At 42.6% G+C, this 18374-nt stretch overlaps 3 protein-coding genes and 1 long non-coding RNA gene across 4 annotated transcripts; 2 read left to right on the top strand and 2 right to left on the bottom strand.

Annotated features, from left to right (window-relative positions):
• The first annotated feature begins 1080 nt into the window (after window positions 1-1080).
• Window positions 1081-2757, top strand: LOC103838910 (chlorophyll a-b binding protein CP26, chloroplastic). Its single transcript, XM_009115359.2, has 6 exons — window positions 1081-1382; window positions 1488-1572; window positions 1655-1705; window positions 1839-1959; window positions 2051-2185; window positions 2261-2757. Exons 1-6 carry the CDS (start codon window positions 1190-1192, stop codon window positions 2519-2521), a joined length of 846 nt encoding a protein of 281 aa, XP_009113607.1. The 5' UTR covers window positions 1081-1189; the 3' UTR covers window positions 2522-2757.
• LOC103838908 (protein BEARSKIN2) lies at window positions 2542-5319 on the bottom strand. Its single transcript, XM_009115357.3, has 3 exons — window positions 4796-5319; window positions 4291-4568; window positions 2542-3713 (listed from the first exon to the last, which is right to left on the bottom strand). The coding sequence occupies exons 1-3, from the start codon at window positions 4959-4961 to the stop codon at window positions 3129-3131; spliced, it is 1029 nt and encodes a 342-aa protein (XP_009113605.1). The 5' UTR covers window positions 4962-5319; the 3' UTR covers window positions 2542-3128.
• Window positions 5320-12872: 7553 nt separating this feature from the next.
• Window positions 12873-14255, top strand: LOC117127733. The gene is made up of 2 exons (XM_033278381.1): window positions 12873-13418; window positions 13581-14255. Exons 1-2 carry the CDS (start codon window positions 12873-12875, stop codon window positions 14253-14255), a joined length of 1221 nt encoding a protein of 406 aa, XP_033134272.1.
• A 591-nt stretch (window positions 14256-14846) lies between these two features.
• LOC103873851 lies at window positions 14847-15318 on the bottom strand. The gene is made up of 2 exons (XR_634068.2): window positions 15228-15318; window positions 14847-15146 (listed from the first exon to the last, which is right to left on the bottom strand). It is a non-coding gene; the product is annotated as an uncharacterized LOC103873851 (long non-coding RNA).
• Window positions 15319-18374: the final 3056 nt, after the last annotated feature.

Genomic DNA, 18374 nt, shown 5'->3' with positions numbered 1-18374 from the left:
ATTGCAATGTCGTACCGTCCTACTAGGGAGCAGCTGTCGGACATCATGACAAAACAAATCAAACTTGAATTGTTAAAAAAAAAGTTGAGAAGAAATATGGGAGTTTGTTCGGATAATATTAAATTAAAAAATAAATGTTTCAATTTAAGGGAGTTTGGTTAAGTTGTTTGACCAATAAAAGATGACTGAATCTTTAGCTGTTTGGTTAAGTTGTTTGCAGTTTTGGAGTTTAGAACAAGTAATCATGAAAACAACTTCAAATCGTTAGCTGGCATTTTAGGACTTTTGTTTAATTGTATTGCATACGATTATCCATAAGAAAACCTGTACTATTATATAGTTATCCTCTTGTTCTATAAAATATCAACTACAGTTTGAACTGATACAAGATTTTCGTATGTCAATTGACAGATATGAAGTTGATTCTCTTATTGATGAACTCCTCTTCCACACCAAAAAATTGTCAAAGCCACCACAAAATAAATCGAGAAGATTGTGAGGAACTTAGCATCATTTAGCTTAGCAAACGTATTTTGCTGCAGCTTGGGACTACCTCCGTTCAAGTAAAAGTCAGTGGTTACATTGTTCTTAGATAGGAACGTGTGAATCCCTCTGGTAGTTGTACAATGTAGTTGTGGAATAGAAGATGGATTCGCGTAATTCTACAAAGTGCTATGAGTTGCTTATGGCTTAGCTTAACTCTCCAAATGCTATTTCATAAATCAATTTGTAAAGGCAGCGATTGCTGTGAGAAAATTTTACCGTTGCGTTTGGGATTTTTCTGCGGTCTAATGCGACTTGGCGTTATTATCTTACAATTTAGCATGCCCTACCAGGTGGCCTGTAGAATTTACTGAAGACGCTGTGAGAGATATGTGGACGACATTAACAGTAAGGATTTCAAGTGTGTTTGAGATTCTCTGTATACGGTTTGCAGTGTAGGTGAAGCTTAGCCACACAAAAGAGAAAGATATGGATAAATAGATTATCCAACTAAAACCTGCCACATCAGCAACCACAGCCAATCAGAGAACAGAATCATATTTCACATTTTCAATCTGAACCAATCAAAAGCATGAACCAATCCTACTCTCCACCTTATAGCTGCAGGTTCGTCTCTTCCTTCCCTTTCACTTAACCTTTCTTGATCTTGAAGCAGAGTAAAAAAAAAAAAGCTTGGGCTAAAAAGATGGCGTCTTTGGGTGTGTCGGAAATGCTTGGTACGCCCCTTAACTTCAGGGCAGTGTCGAGACCGTCTGCTCCATTGGCGTCAATTCCCGCCACGTTCAAGACAGTTGCTCTGTTCTCCAAGAAGAAGCCAGCTCCTCCTCCCAAGGCCAAGACTGTCTCTGCTGCCAACGACGAGCTCGCCAAGTGGTATGGTATGTGTCTTCTACTTCTCTTTCAAAACACATATTGTTTTTTTTTTCCTATTCTTATTCCATCAATACATCAATCTCTTGTGATTGTGAATTGTATTTGCACAGGTCCTGACAGGAGAATCTTCTTGCCGGATGGTCTTTTGGACAGATCAGAAATCCCAGAGTACTTGAACGGTGAAGTTGCTGGAGAGTAAGACACTTCTTCTTCATGTCTCTATATGTATAGCTTACTTTGTGTTTAGTGTTTAAGGCTTTATTGGTCTGAATTGTAGCTATGGCTATGACCCATTTGGACTTGGCAAGAAGCCTGAGAACTTCGCTAAGTAAGCAGATTCTCTTCTCTAATCCTGTTTATTTTTTTTTATTTTTTTTTAACATCCCTGTTTTTGGTTCTCTATCTTTCAAAATATGAACAATGACATTGAGACTGGTTTTGTAATGAATGTGGTTGTTCAGATACCAAGCCTTTGAACTGATTCACGCGAGATGGGCTATGTTGGGAGCAGCTGGTTGCATCATCCCTGAAGCCTTAAACAAATATGGCGCTAACTGTGGCCCTGAAGCCGTCTGGTTTAAGGTTTGTTTTGGCTACTTCTGTTTACTTACATTCTATATATCTACCCAAGGAAGAATATGTGATGGGATCCTATTGGAATATCTCTATGCAGACTGGTGCTCTTCTTCTTGATGGAAACACATTGAGCTACTTTGGCAAGAACATCCCAATCAACCTTGTTCTCGCTGTAGTTGCTGAGGTTGTTCTCCTTGGTGGAGCTGAGTACTACCGAATCACCAACGGCTTGGTACATTTCTTTAGATTTTTGCTATTCCGCATGTGTGAAAAGACTGAAATTTTGAAATGCAAAAAACTTGGGCAGGACTTCGAAGACAAGCTTCACCCAGGAGGCCCATTCGACCCTTTGGGACTTGCTAAAGACCCTGAACAAGGAGCTCTTCTCAAGGTTAAAGAGATCAAGAACGGGAGATTGGCCATGTTTTCCATGTTCGCTTTCTTCATCCAAGCTTATGTTACCGGAGAAGGGCCTGTTGAGAACCTTTCAAAACATCTAAGTGATCCTTTCGGAAACAATTTGCTTACCGTCATCGCTGGTACTGCTGAGAGAGCTCCCACTCTCTAAGACATTTCTCATTTTAAGGAGCTTCGAAGATGCTTTGTACACTTTGTTTGATGAGAGTTTCTGTTGACATTGTGAAAAAAACTTCCATCTGCATCTTCTTGATATATTCCAATGTTACTTAATTATTGCTTCTAAGGATAACCATCTGATGGTGCGTTTGCGTTTAGTCATATACATATTTCATCATTCGGTTTTATTTTGATTTTTAGTGATTATATTATTACAGATAAATTCTATCCTAAACTGTCACCATTTTCTGTTACGAAAATAATTTATATTATGTACTCTAGTTGTTTGTAAGTGTCATAGACTCATAGCGATATCATTACTCATGTTTAAAGTCTGCATGATACACAATTGCACATTGTTTTTGGAGAAAAAAATAGAACCAAGTTTTTGTGGTGTATGAGAAGCATTGCAACACAAAGGAAAACAACAGTACATAGATCATGATGAGCACAATAAGATAATCAATCCCTTCGGTATTCATTCGAACAGTGGATATACTTGGGTTTTGTTAAGCAATTTGCCTCCACCCATAAAAATAAAAAAAATAAAAATGTAATCTGGAACATGCATAGTCATAACCCATAAGATATATAATCGTCTATTTAGAATAACCCCAGAAATCCATCTCACTGCGCAACGAAAGCTGGTTCGACGTAGGAACTGGCTGAACAACAGCCGACGAATTGTTGTTACCATCCTCAAACCTAATCCCTCTAGAGGAATCTTCATTTCCCAAATGACATGTCACAAGCCTATCCATCATTGACCATTCACCTAAACCTTGTTGATGGTTATGATTAGCCACTGTCTCGCTCGTGCCAACCTCTAAACCCGGCTCACATGCTTGCTGATATTGTAACCCTTCACTAGCCGCACTCTCACAATCCCTTGGAAATCCTGAAGAGTAGTCAACTCCAAGAGAAGGTGGCTTGTGGAAGATAGGTGGGTACTGATGAAGAGAAAGGTCAGGCTTGTTGAGTTCGAATGTCGTGGCTCCGTGGTTACGTACTAGTTGGTAAGGACTGTCTCCGTGCATAAAGCTACGAGCTTGGAGTGTGTTGTTGTTGTTGTTGGACGCATCATGGTTGTATTGGTCGGCAGAGTTAATGCTTGAACCACCGTCATTCACTACCTTGAACAAATTCTTCTTCATGAATACCCTACAAACCACCCAGCCATCTTCCTACAAGATCAAATAATATATGTAGCAAACGGATTAAATATAATACAGCAATTTCCTAACCAGATGATTAAATTTAACACATCATGACATACAGAGCCGTCTCAAACTATTTTAAGACTGCAATATTCTATATCAAAATGTTGCACAAAGAATTTTATAATAATCAAGAACCTTAATTTTCAATCGAGAGTTTTAAGATCAGATATTAGAGCACCCCCCAATTGAGAGTTTTAGCTTAAAAGTTCTAAAAACACATATACGTATATGTATATATTATATATGTGTATGTAATTCTAGATTTCTAAAGGGAAACTCAATCCAACATATCTCACAAAAATATATTGAGTTGGATTTCCCGTAAAATTTAGAACCTCACAATTACATATACATATATAATACACACACATATATGTATTTTTAGAACCATTAAACTATAACCCTTATTAGAGGTGCTCTTATATACGGTATATTTATAGATTCCGAAGAAAAGAAAAAAAAAACAAATTACCGTCCTGCTGATATTTGCCAAAGTAATAGTCTAAAAATTTTGCAAAGATTTCTCAAATAAAAGACATACACTTAGGTTGCCTTGAGGATCATCAGCATCTTCAAGACGGTACTCATGCATGATCCAATCAGTCTTTTGGCCATGAGGAGCTCTTCCTTTGTAGAACACGAGAGTCTTCCGCATTCCTATCTTCTTGTAAGAGTTCCTTATGCACTTGTCACGTCCTGTCGCTTTCCAGAACCCTGCGTGAGTAGCACGGTTTGTCCTTGATCCCGTCGGATATTTCCTATCCTTGTGGCTAAAAAAATACCATTCGTTCTGCGGCGTTGACCCTATCTTGCATCTCTCTATGTAAAAAAAAAAGCATACAAATTTAGAGAATTGGTTTATAAATAGTGGTCATGTATATAACTAGTAATCAAGAAATGGATGAGTAATCAAGAATTATGAGCCTTAATCTCAGAAAAAAATCAACTAACAATTAGTAAAAAAAACGAAATGGATGTGTTTATACATAACAAGCAATAAACTGTATGAATGTTCTTGAAAGATGGACTAAAGGAGTAAATAGTACCTTGTAAATCCCAAGGCTCAAGCTTGTTTAAGTCAACCTCTCTGATAACTTCCATCTCAAACTTCTGGTAAGAGATTTTCTTCTTTAGGTAGTAATGTAGAAGCTCTTCGTCTGTCGGATGAAACCGAAACCCAGGTGGCACGCCTCCGTTGGACGAAGAACCCATTTTGATTACGTTTTCTTGATCAATCAACCAATCAATCTCTTAAAACATTTAAGCACTGCCTTTCTTTCTAAGCAGCTACAAATTCTTGATTATATATATATATACGCAAACAGTCACACGTAGTTGTCAACGGAGTTAATTAAATGATAATATGAAATGTATATGGTCATGCATGTTGATCATGCCGATGATGATGGTGAAGTTGACGGCCGGGTACCACGCCGCCGGAGATGCTCAAAAAGCTATCGTAGAAAGCAAGACTCGCCGGAGATTAATATGACAATTTAATATAATGCCTCTAACGCACCTTGTATTGCAGCGTGTGGTACACTTGCGTAAAATCGACTGCTACATGTGTCTCTACGCCATGTTGACTTATTATCATTAATGAACGATCCCGATAAACATGTAAACACTAAACTATTAGTGTCATTAATCCCGTTTGATTGCTCCGTAAGCAAGGGTTTGTTAGAGAAACAAAGACCCATATGGATATGGGGATCTTCAACTTGGATATACGGTCCAGCTTTACGTATACATCTAGATATAATTAATATGAATACTAAAGAGGAATATATACAGAGAGGTATGAAAGTAAACAATATATCTATATATATGTATGGATCGTCTGATGTCAATATATGAATTTGAATATGCCATGCACTAGGCAATGGCCAAGGTTAGGGCTTTTTCTGCACATGTGCCTACCTATGACCTCCGATTCTTTCTGGTTTATTTCGTTTCTCTAACTTTCAAGCTTCCTATCTGTTTTTTTTAGCTTGATTCATTGCTTCAAGCAACTAATAAATACATACACACATTCATATATATATATATATAAACGGGCAAGATATGTTTATATATGAATGAATTGAATGACTACGGGATTTGATATTTTGAGAATAATCAAATTTACAGTAGCTATATGGAAGAAATTTGAGATCATTATGAAAAAAAAATTCTATAAACTAACGATTCGGAAACACAACCCAAACCGGAGAGTGAGGGTTTACAAAAAGATATAAATCTAGCATACCAAAAAGTGGATTTTTAAATTCAATAAACCACTAAACTTACCTCTATGTCATGATGAAGTTGTGAAGAATAGTGTAGTGATTTTTTTTTTGTCGCGATCCAATCAGGACTAATTGAAACTTATGACAGTCCACCTTATGATCATGTATGTAAGACATGTCCAAAATAATGGCTTAGAGCTCCAAATGCTAGGGTGGACGACTTTTTCATGTCTTGTCTAGAGTCCATGAGAATATTATCCTTCTCTTTCGAACATAAACCAGTCCAAACGGGAGAGGTATCGTCAAGACGTCAGTTTTCAAAGTCATCAATCTGGCTACGAACTCCTGAAATATTATATTGGTAACTCTTGAGCCTCACAACGTGCCAAACTTTTCACCTTTGCATGATTTACTATATATTGGACTGCTCGCGATCCAACTTTATCATGGGAAGTTTACTAGAATGTTACATATTTTAGGTGTATTGACTAGAATGATACAGATCTTTTTTTATTACTAGAATATTTTCGATACCAAGCGTACCCTTTTTTTACGTTATGAGATAAAATGTATTTACGAGAATGCCATTATTTTTCGCTGCCACGTAGGCAAAAAACCGGCGCCACGGAGGAATTCGCGTCTGTGGGAACCGAAATTCGCACTGTCGATTTCCGTTTAAATAAGGAAACTAAGAAAACCCTAGTTTCCCAGAGGACCCGGATATCTGTTAATTACCACACGTCAAGCAATCAGAACACGAGAATAACAACGATAAAAATAAGAAATCGAAAAGAGAGCAAAGTAGATCTTATTCCGAATCTGCGTATGAGCGTTACAACAAGGTATAAACCTGGGCTCGAGAGCTGTCGGCGAGATTCCTAGTTCTAGCAACCCTAAGACGGCTAAACCTAATTGAGTCGCAGCTCGAAATAACAAAAACGGAAAGTTGCCTAAATCGCTCTAAGTGCTAAGTTTGCTCTGAAAAAGTTCTCCCTTCTGCTCCTCGCCTAGGACTCCTTATATACTAGCTCCAAGGTCGGTTTACGCTTTTACTCTTCTGCCCTTAAGCCGTCATAGCATAAAAATGGAGATATTCCATTTTTCCCGATCTTCACAATTATCTTCAAAACTTCCGTATTTATCTGCGGAAACTTGACATTTATCCTTCCTCGTGGGCCAAGCGCGAACCATGCTGTGGTTCACGGGCTTTTGGTTAAGAAAAATCGTAGGATGGGCCTCGAGTCGTGTTTTAGGTCCCTTTGGGCCGTCTTCCGACTCGACACGTTTACTACGAGTTTTCCGCGGTTTCTAATCCGCGAGGTTTGATCGATGAATTAGAATAGCGGGAAACATGGACTGAGCTTGCTACGGTCTTCGGGAGATAGCATTCGAAGGTTTGACGAGAATGCAAGGACTGGTGTCGTATCGATGTTGGGAAAGGTTCAATCGCTACACAGCGACATAACTTTGGCTCGAGCCCGGTCGCTATGTAGCGACCGGGCGAAACGAGTGCTCGCTCGCTACGTAGCGACCGAGCTTCGGCTTGAGCTCGGTCGCTACGTAGCGACCGAGCGGGACGATCGCTCGGTCGCTACATAGCGACCGAGCTTTGGCTCGAGCTCGGTCACTACGTAGCGACCGAGCGGGACGATCGCTCGGTCGCTACGTAGCGACCGAGCAGGACGATCGCTCGGTCGCTATGTAGAGACCGAGCTTTGGCTCGAGCTCGGTCGCTACGTAGCGACCGAGCGGGACGATCGCTCGGTCGCTACGTAGCGACCGAGCTTTGGCTCGAACTCGGTCGCTACGTAGCGACCGAGCGGGACGATCGCTCGGTCGCTACGTAGCGACCGAGCTTGGCTGAGCTCGGAATTACCTCTCTGAGTTCGATACTCATCCGCTTGAGAGTGTCGCGGAAGATTACGTTGACCGTGCTTCCCGTATCGACGAGTACCCTTCCGACTTCTAAATCTCGTATGACGAGATCTATGACGAGCGGGTCGCAGTGAGGTTGGTCGATACCGCCGGCTTCTTCCTCCGTGAAGGTGATCGAGCAACTTTGGCCGTCTCGAGGAGGAGACCATGTAGGCCAATTTGCGCTTGATTCTGCCTTCCGTTGGTAAGCCTTGATGGCTGACACGGTATCGCCGCAGTATTGAGATCCTCCGATGATCATATTGACTCTGCGATGATTGTTATCGTTCCCTTTGTCATCCGGCCTCCTACCGCGTTTATCCCCAGGTTGGTTTCGTTGAGGAGATTTTTCGGCGGGCGGATTTCTGTCCGTCTTTGGAGGCCGATCAGAATCGAGGATGAGATACTTGACGCTAGTTACTTCCGAAAGCTCTCCAGCGAGCAGCTTCGCGGCCAGTCTTGCTCCTAAGACTTTGCAATTAGTCGTGGAGTGTCCTCGGGATTGGTGGAACTCGCAGAAGGTGTTCTCGTCATACCCTTGATTGCGAGTCCATGTGTTGCCCGTGGTCCGGCCTTGATCCGAATTGATCGCATAGTTATGCGCTCCTTGGAGATCTTCCCCCTCGTGATGGACGTACTTGTCGTTACGAGAGTTCTTCTTTTTCCCCTTCGGATCTGCGTCTTTCAAGGATGGTCTTGCCGGCTTATGTTTTTGCGATAAGACTTTAGTTTCTTCCTCCACTATGATATAGTCCGTTGCTTTGTGGAGGGCGTCCTGGATCGTTCGCGGTTTGTCGAGAGTTATCCATTTTCTGAATTTCGACTTGTACCAGAGCGTCTTTCTCAGCGCGTCGATGGCCACTTTGTCGCTTATCCCGCTGACCCTGGACATTATCAGTTTGAACCGACCGATAAACTCGCGGAGGGGTTCGTCTTCCCTCTGGGAGAGACTCCAGAGATCAACATCGGAGGTTTCCCTGTCTATGAATACAGAGTACTGTTTGAGGAATTCCGATGTGAGCTGTCGAAAACTCCCGATGGTGTTGCGACGAAGGCGTGCGAACCATTCGAGCGCTGCTCCTTCAAGATTTTCGACGAACAGGCGGCAATAGCCGGCATCCTTTTCGCAGTCCTTCAGTCTTGCTCTTCCCATCGCGATGTGGAAAGCCTGAAGGTGCGCTTTCGGATCGGCCGTACCATCGTACTTTGGTACTTTGATCTTTCCCGGATCGGACACCCTCATGTCCGAAATGCGACTGGTAAAGGGGGTCTTTCGAGCTCCTTCCAGCAGTCGATCGATCTCGGGGGCAGCACTAGTAGCATGATGGATTTGAGACTTTACGGCTCTCACTTCTGCCGCAGTCTTGGTGATGTAGTCGCGAAGATCGCGGATATCCGATGTCTCGTCAGTGGATTTCCGAGCCTGTCGGCGCTTACTGCGAGTGAGCTCGGTTTGCCTTTCGGCCAGCTCCTCTTGTTCGTTCCAATAGGCGACTTCTTCTTCTTCCGTCATTGGTTTTTCGAACGGGGAGCCTTCCCGAGCGGATCGGCTTCTGGTCCTTCTTGGATGTCTGTCGACATCCTCGTCGGTGTCGTTGGAGACATCGCTAGGATCCAGGTCAATGTGTTCGGCTTCGTTATCCTCCGAGTCCTTTGCAGGGAGCGGAAGACTTTCAGAGTTCCCCTTCTCGATGGGAGACTTCTCGCTGGGGTTTTGACCGGAAGGTCGTTCCCGCGCGACTCCTGCTCTATCGAGTGGGGTGGCGAAATCGAGCCTCTTCCCGCGGATTTTGGTGGTTCCGCGGGGACGGATAGCTTGGGTCCTTGCCGTTAAGGTTTCAGCCTGTTTGGTCAAGGTATTCACGAGCTTATCCTGTTCTTCCGACCTTTTTTCATAGGTGGCGAACATCTTTTTACACTCCTCGAGAGTCGCGGCGTTGGCTTGCGCGTTGGCCGCAGATACGTCCGCTACCGGAGTGTGGAGATCGGTGCCGCTGCCTCCGTTAAGGGGAGTTTGCACGTTATCCGCATCGTTGGTTGACATGTCTGACTGTGTGTGGCTTTTGCGGGTTAGATTGATCCGTAAGGTCCCCTCCTTCTAGCGCCAAACTGTGGGAACCGAAATTCGCACTGTCGATTTCCGTTTAAATAAGGAAACTAAGAAAACCCTAGTTTCCCAGAGGACCCGGATATCTGTTAATTACCACACGTCAAGCAATCAGAACACGAGAATAACAACGATAAAAATAAGAAATCGAAAAGAGAGCAAAGTAGATCTTATTCCGAATCTGCGTATGAGCGTTACAACAAGGTATAAACCTGGGCTCGAGAGCTGTCGGCGAGATTCCTAGTTCTAGCAACCCTAAGACGGCTAAACCTAATTGAGTCGCAGCTCGAAATAACAAAAACGGAAAGTTGCCTAAATCGCTCTAAGTGCTAAGTTTGCTCTGAAAAAGTTCTCCCTTCTGCTCCTCGCCTAGGACTCCTTATATACTAGCTCCAAGGTCGGTTTACGCTTTTACTCTTCTGCCCTTAAGCCGTCATAGCATAAAAATAGAGATATTCCATTTTTCCCGATCTTCACAATTATCTTCAAAACTTCCGTATTTATCCACGGAAACTTGACATTTATCCTTCCTCGTGGGCCAAGCGCGAACCATGCTGTGGTTCACGGGCTTTTGGTTAAGAAAAATCGTAGGATGGGCCTCGAGTCGTGTTTTAGGTCCCTTTGGTCCGTCTTCCGACTCGACACGTTTACTACGAGTTTTCCGCGGTTTCTAATCCGTGAAGTTTGATCGATGAATTAGAATAGCGGGAAACATGGACTGAGCTTGCTACGGTCTTCGGGAGATAGCATTCGAAGGTTTGACGAGAATGCAAGGACTGGTGTCGTATCGATGTTCGGAAAGGTTCAATCGCTACACAGCGACCGAACTTTGGCTCGAGCCCGGTCGCTATGTAGCGACCGAGCAAAACGAGTGCTCGGTCGCTACGTAGCGACCGAGCTTCGGCTTGAGCTCGGTCGCTACGTAGCGACCGAGCGGGACGATCGCTCGGTCGCTACATAGCGACCGAGCTTTGGCTCGAGCTCGGTCGCTACGTAGCGACCGAGCGGGACGATCGCTCGGTCGCTACGTAGCGACCGAGCGGGACGATCGCTCGGTCGCTACGTAGCGACCGAGCTTTGGCTCGAGCTCGGTCGCTACGTAGCGACCGAGCGGGACGATCGCTCGGTCGCTACGTAGCGACCGAGCTTTGGCTCGAGCTCGGTCACTACGTAGCGACCGAGCGGGACGATCGCTCGGTCGCTACGTAGCGACCGAGCGGGACGATCACTCGGTCGCTACGTAGCGACCGAGCTTTGGCCCGAGCTCGGTCGCTACGTAGCGACCGAGCGGGACGATCGTTCGGTTTGAATCCCAAAGAATACTTCTTCGTAAAAATAACCTCGTATAGGTTATTTTTACGAAAATTACATCCCTTCTTTTACTAACTCTTTCGGAAATACGATCTCTGAGGATTTTCGGGTGGTAATTCCGTCGTAACCGTTTTTGACCCAAACAGCGTCCGTATTTTCATTTAGTCAGCTGTTAAGCGATAGATACGTAGTTACGGCCGATTTATCTTTACGTTACGGCTGACTTAATACATACGACTGACTTAAGTGAAAGTGGCTGACTTAAAACTATAAGTCAGCTTGCCGATACAACTGATTTACAGAAATCCGGCTGAGTTATGTGACCACGGCTGACTTAATGATACAAATGACGGCTGACTTATACATCGGCGGTTTGATTTCTGGAAAATTTGGCTGAGTCGTGGTTAAGAAACAGCTGAGAAACTTTTTTTCAGCTGAGTAAAGGAACATGGATGGGCTGGGTTATTGAAGCCACGGCTGAGTTATGGGATGCTGTTACGACTGGGTTTGTATTAGTCAGCCGTTAAAGCATGGATAAACAGTAAACTCAGCTGCTTTGCGGCTGACGTATGAGCGAAAGATTAATTACTAGAATGTTCTCGTTTGATGGCTGATTTACGTAACGATACGGCTGACATATGGTTGTTCATCCTTATTGCGGCTGACTTACTGTCAAAAGATTAATTACTAGAATGTTTCCATGTATCGGCTGACAAAGTGTAAACATGATGGCTGACTTATTTTGGCTGAGTTACTGATTTGTTTGTCGGCTGATTAACCGATGTTCCATGTCATCTGCCATGTCATCAACTCGGATTTGACATGTCATCACTAACGGTCGCCCAATTTACAACTGAGTTACGAGACCTTTCAGTTGTCTTCTTCATCTTATTTTTGAATGATTACATAGCCTTTCTTTTCTTCTTCATCATCTCAGTTATCTATCCTCTTCATCTTTCTCATATGGTAATGGATCCCGTTATTATTGTTTCCGGTAAATGGATTATGAAAAAACGATATGTATTCAATGTCGACAGTAGAGGGTGTAGAGTTCTTCATTTAGGTGAGAAAACTAAACTTGAAGATTTCACAAAGTCTGTCATCGACGATTACGGTTTGAATGATTTGAAGGTTCATATTCTGCTTAGCTACATGTTTTCGAATAAAACATTGAAAATAATGGCGCACAACACTCCACCAGTTTACGTATCCAACACTCGACAATTGCAATGTTTTCTAAGCTTAAAGAAAAGCGAACAACTACGTCTCTGTGTGGAGATTACAGAGAAAAAGGATGACAGCTCAGACGTAGAAGCTTCAGAAGAAGAAGCTTCAGAAGAAGAAGCTTCAGAAGAAGACGCTTCAGAAGAAGAAGCTTTAGAAGAAGAAGCTTTAGAAGTTGAGTCTATAGAGAATGGGAGTTACGATGGTTGCAGTTTGGAGGATGAACAAGATGAAATTGAGAATGACTGCTTTAGTAACGTTGAAATACACGACGTAGCCGGAGAAGATGAAATAGGCAAAGAAAACGAAGAAGATGATGAATTTGAAAGTCGATTTGATATGTTCGATGACTCGGACGGTGCGTCATCTGAAGATGATAACTTCAGCACATACGGTGAGTCTCCTATCGAAGAAGACGAAGATTCACCAACGCTACCTTCCAAGAAGAGATATCAGAACTTCTTGATGAGCGAATCTAAAGGGAATCTGGAGGTTTTGAAGTTGGAGATGTCGTCGTTAGACCTTGCGGTAGGACAACGATACTTGACTAAAAAGCATTTGAAGAGACGACTGAAACTTTTTACAGTGAGGCATCAATTTGATTTTGATGTAGAAATATCAAACCTGACAACATACGTTGTTAAGTGTTGGGTTGATGGATGTACATGGAGAGTTCGTGCATCTACCGAAGGATTGTCCCCGCAGTTTTATATTCGTATTTACGACTCGGATCATGCATGTTCTGTAACTGAGCGTTCTAATCGATCTCGAAATGCAACACCGGATATTTTAGGAGAGTTGTACAAGAACTTTCTCGGCGACGTTGGTCCGGCCGTTCGCCCTGAGAGTGTCGGAATAGCTATCACTAAGCAGTTTGGTGTAAAGGTAATTATGTTACAACGGCTGAGTTATGTTAGAGTATAGGCTGGGTTATTTTATGTTAGAAATGGCTGAGTTACAAAACTATGGTTGAGTTATGTTTACGTTGTGACCGTCTTAATGATATGATGTGGCTGAGTTATGTAAATTGTTTTTTCATGTGAGCAGATGGAATATTGGAAATCACACGGGACGCTTAAATGTGCAAGGGAAATCGATGAGGGCACACCTGAGTGTGGTTTTGAACTCTTGCCTTCTTACTTATACATGATAAGAAGGGCAAATCCGAATACAGTTACGCGTCTTCAAATCGATGAGCTTGGAAAATTCATGTATGTGTTTCTTGCGTTTGGTGCGAGCGTTAATGGGTTTCCTTTCATGCGCAAAGTTGTTGTCGTCGACGGTACGTTTCTCAATGGTAAATATAAAGGGACGCTACTCACAGCACTAGCTCAGGATGGTAACTTTCAGATTTTTCCAATAGCCTTCGCAGTGGTTGACACTGAAAATGATGATTCGTGGAATTGGTTTTTTACGCAACTAAAAGTGTTGATTCCTGACCAGGAGGGTCTTGCGATAATATCAGATAGGCATAACTCGATAGGGAAAGCAATTACAAATGTGTATCCGTTAGCTGCTCGTGGAATATGCACCTATCATTTGTATAAAAACATATTGGGACGGTACAAAGGAAAAGATGTATTTCGACTGGTGAAGAAAGCGGCGAGATGTTTTAGAATGTCTGACTTTGATATGATTTTCGAGGAGATTGAAGCACTTAATCCTGATCTCCACGGCTACCTCGAAAGAGCTGATGTCAGCCGTATTTTTCCACACACTTGATGCACTTTAATTATTACAGAACTCAATCAAATCAAGAAATACGAAAGGTTCTTTATTATTTTATCAAACACTTAAGTTGAATTCGTATTACGGCTGTGTTAGCGTCTATATTTTGGCTGAGTTAACGTAGACGTATAGACTGAGTTGCATTAAAAATAACAATACCTCGATTATGTAAATAATCCGATACATGCGTGCCAGCCGTATAATAATGAGTCTCGATATTCTCAATGCAAACGAAATTTCTCATGCACATAATAATGAGTCTCGATATTCTCAATGACGATGGAATTTCTCGCACGTATAATAATAAGAGAATAAAGGACTCTAATAATGGTCTCGATTATGTAATGGCGGCCATAATAATACATTGAAAATAGCGTTAACTATGGCTTTGTATTTTTACAATATAAAGCTGAGTTATTAGTATCTTAATTCGTATTACGGCTGAGTTACTTAACTGAAACACTGACGTTTGACGCAAACAATTCCGGCTGAGTTACACAACTTTATAAAACCTTAACGGCTGAGTTAAACAACTTTATAGAAACTTAACGGCTGAGTTAAACAACTTAATAGAAACTTAGTGGCTGAGTTAAACAACTTTTTAGAAACTTAACGGCTGAGTTAAACAACTTTACAAAACCTTGACGGCTGAATACAAACAAAAACAACAAATCAATTTCTAAAACCAAAATTATCAGGACCAAATTCTTCAAACATGTGGACAAGATCACGCCAAACTCTAGTTAGCATCCACGCAGGCTTCTCACCCCCATGTGCCCACCTCCTCTTCAAGAGGCGCATCTGACAACGAAACACCGTTCTGGCCACCAGATTAAAATTTGTCCAAACTTGAAAATTATATCTTCGTGCCCACGTGCGTTTGCGCTACAACAAAAAACCAATTTCCAAATGTAAGTGCTGTTATTATGTCTAATATCAAAAACAATTCAAAGATGTTGTCCTTACAGCGAGTTGAAGAAACCAGCGTTCCTTAAAATGATCGGGAATGGCGCGCCATGTCGGCCAATCATGAACCCATCCTTCTGCTAAAATCGACGGGATGCCCAGGGAGAGATCGCTTAGAAATTTAAACCAGATTACGCTGTCAAGCAAGACACCCGGGCCAGGGTATAGAACAGGAAGGTTTTCACGATTTTCAGAGTTTAGTATCTCATTGACTCTGTTCTCTAACCTTTCTGAATAACCAGGAACAATCATAACTTTGTAAGGCGATATAGAGATATTGTTTAGGTTTTCTAGTGAGATAAGGCGAGAAGGTGCAAGAGAAGGGGGCTATATATAGGGGAAGTATGAAACAGCAAAGGTCGCGAGATAAAATATCTAAAAGTTTCGCGCCATTTGTAAATATTAACTTACACTAACAGGCTGAGTTATTAAAACCTTTACGGCTGATTTGTTGTTTGCCGTTTAGGGTATAGGGTTTAGTTATTTAGGGTTTGGGTTCCGAATAAGATTGTTTAGGGTTATGATTTATGATGTAAGAACCACAAGATATGATAAATATCACAAATTCATAATAAATAACACAATAACAGTTTACGTGTTTTGAATCATGCTCACACCTCATATCACTGCCTAGAGTTTTAGGTACTCGTAAGAGACAACATATATGATGCAGCAGCATAATACCTTCTCCGCCAAGAAACCTCTGTTCTATGCCGGTTTATTTTCAAAGTTTCCTTTTATGTTTTTAACTTTTCTTTTAAGTTTTCCTATTTTCTAGAGGAGTTGGAGATTTTGCCGACTCTCATGACTTATATAAGTCTTTGTAATATTACTTTTGATAATCAGATTTGATAGTTTTAATTACAAGAGTTTCTCTTAAGCCTTGCGTTGATTCGATTAAATTCATCAATACGAGAGCCTTGCGTCGATTTGATTCAATTCATCGATACAAGAAGTCAGGTCTCTAGAGATTTACCTAAATCCCTAGATTTGAGCTGAGTTACCATTGATACGCTGCGCCAGGTTGGTATCAGAGCTTTGCTACGTTCCTTGTTTGTCATACACGATGGCAAGAACTCGTCGAGCACCGTTACGCACTGAAGCAGAAATCACCCGCGACGCTATTGCTGAGCTCCAAGCCCAGATGGCTACGATCACCGCCGCACTCCAAAATATTAATGTTCACCAACCCCTCCCACCAGTTCGCGATAACAATAACAACAACAACAATGATGAAGACGATGAGGAAGATGAATTTGCAGCCGCAGCAGCTGCAGCTGATGATAACCCTTTTGCTCCTCTTCGTAACAACCGTGTTTTAGCTCAGGATAACGCCCCAGTTATCGCCGCAGATGTTCGTTGGGAAACTGGATTCAAAACCGAAATCCCGGAGTTTCATGGGAATACCTCGGCTGAAGAACTGCTTGATTGGATAGTTACTGTGGAAGAAATTCTTGAGTTTAAAAGAGCACCAATGGAGCGCTGCGTTCCGTTACTAACTATGCGTTTTCGAGGACGCGCTGCAGCATGGTGGACTCAGTTGAAGACCACACGGGCTCGTCTCGGGAAGCCTAAAATCATGGCTTGGGACAAGCTTAAGTCAAAACTTAAGAAAACATTCTTACCATATAATTATGACCAACAGATGTTTCAACGTCTCCATACCATACGACAAGGAACCCGCTCTGTGGCTGAGTACTCTACCGAATTTTTCTTGCTTCTCAATCGTGTGGATATACAAGACTCCGAACGACAACTGGTTGCACGTTTTACAGCAGGACTCCGACAACAAATTCAACACACACTCAACCTCTTCCATCCTTTGACGTTGTCTGAAGCCCATCAACAAGCACTTACCATTGAAGCACAAACTAAATCAACCTTCTCTTCCTGGACTAACGCCCGCCCAGCACGATCTTCTCCATCGCCGGCACCAACTCCCGATGATGCAGCCTTCCCCAAAACGGAAACAGCCATCGTCCCTGCTACGGATAATCGACAACTACGTCCAACGTCCCTGCGTTGTTTCTCTTGTGGAGAAATTGGTCATCGCCAGTCTAACTGCCCGACAAGAAACCGTCGCGGACTTCTCCTTGACACTTCTGGCAATGACGTCGAAGTGATTTATGATGAAGAACCTATAGACGCACACGAAGACACAGAGGTTCTTATCGCGGATACAGGCACATCGTTAATGCTTCGCCGTGTCTGTCTTGCGCCTCGAGTTTTGGCAGAAAACCCACAACGTCATAATCTTTTTCATTCGAAGTGTACGATTGAAGGAAAGGTTTGCAAATTCATCATCGATTCTGGTAGTAGTGAGAATGTGATCGCTGAGGAAGTAGTCAACAAACTCAATCTACCAACAGAGCTCCGTCCTTTTCCATATAAGCTAGCTTGGCTGGATCAGAAAACTGATTTGCTAATAACTCGCCGAGCAATGATATCTTTTTCAGTTGGGAATTCATACAAAGATCAAATCCAATGCGATGTGGCTCCCATGGATGCTTGCCATCTCCTCTTAGGCCGCCCATGGATATATGACCGCAGAATTCATCATGACGGCTTCAAAAACACTTACAGCTTTCGTTTTCAGGACCGTAACTTCACCTTACAACCATCCGAACCAGAAAAGCAGGTTCCGACTTCTTCTCCGGTGCTGATTCTTCAACGTAAGCAGTTTGAAGAAACGTTGCAAGAAGAAGGTTTCATGGTCGCTCTTGTCAACACGAATATTTTTTCCATGTCACCCTCAGTTCCTGAAGCATTTTCTCCTCTCCTTCAAGAATTCACGGACGTCTTTCCAAGTGACTTACCCACCGGCCTTCCACCTCTTCGTGACATACAACATCACATCGACTTGGTTCCCGATGCAGTCCTTCCCAACCGAGCTCACTATCGTATGAGTCCTTCAGAACATGAAGAACTCCGGCGACAAGTGGAAGAACTTGTTTCTAAAGGTTTCTTAAGAGAAAGTCTAAGTCCATGTGCAGTCCCGGCTTTGCTCATACCAAAAAAAGATGGTTCATGGAGAATGTGTGTGGATAGTCGTGCCATCAATAAAATCACCGTCCGTTACCGTTTTCCTATTCCTCGTTTGGACGATCTCCTCGATCAAATAGGTACTGCTGCAGTTTTCTCTAAACT

This window comes from Brassica rapa, chromosome A09 (assembly GCF_000309985.2).
Source record: "Brassica rapa cultivar Chiifu-401-42 chromosome A09, CAAS_Brap_v3.01, whole genome shotgun sequence".
Taxonomy (NCBI): domain Eukaryota; kingdom Viridiplantae; phylum Streptophyta; class Magnoliopsida; order Brassicales; family Brassicaceae; genus Brassica; species Brassica rapa.
This window is presented reverse-complemented; position numbering and strand designations above follow the sequence as displayed.

Coding starts and splice junctions, on each gene's coding strand:
- LOC117127733 (XM_033278381.1), top strand. CDS start 12,873: ATGTTCGATGACTCGGACGGTGCGTCATCTGAAGATGATAACTTCAGC. Junction 13,419..13,580: donor CTAAGCAGTTTGGTGTAAAG/GTAATTATGTTA, acceptor TCATGTGAGCAG/ATGGAATATTGGAAATCACA.
- LOC103838908 (XM_009115357.3), bottom strand. CDS start 4,961: ATGGGTTCTTCGTCCAACGGAGGCGTGCCACCTGGGTTTCGGTTTCAT. Junction 4,569..4,795: donor TGAGCCTTGGGATTTACAAG/GTACTATTTACT, acceptor TTTTTTACATAG/AGAGATGCAAGATAGGGTCA. Junction 3,714..4,290: donor ATCCTCAAGGCAACCTAAGT/GTATGTCTTTTA, acceptor TTGATCTTGTAG/GAAGATGGCTGGGTGGTTTG.
- LOC103838910 (XM_009115359.2), top strand. CDS start 1,190: ATGGCGTCTTTGGGTGTGTCGGAAATGCTTGGTACGCCCCTTAACTTC. Junction 1,383..1,487: donor CGAGCTCGCCAAGTGGTATG/GTATGTGTCTTC, acceptor GTATTTGCACAG/GTCCTGACAGGAGAATCTTC. Junction 2,186..2,260: donor ACCGAATCACCAACGGCTTG/GTACATTTCTTT, acceptor AAACTTGGGCAG/GACTTCGAAGACAAGCTTCA.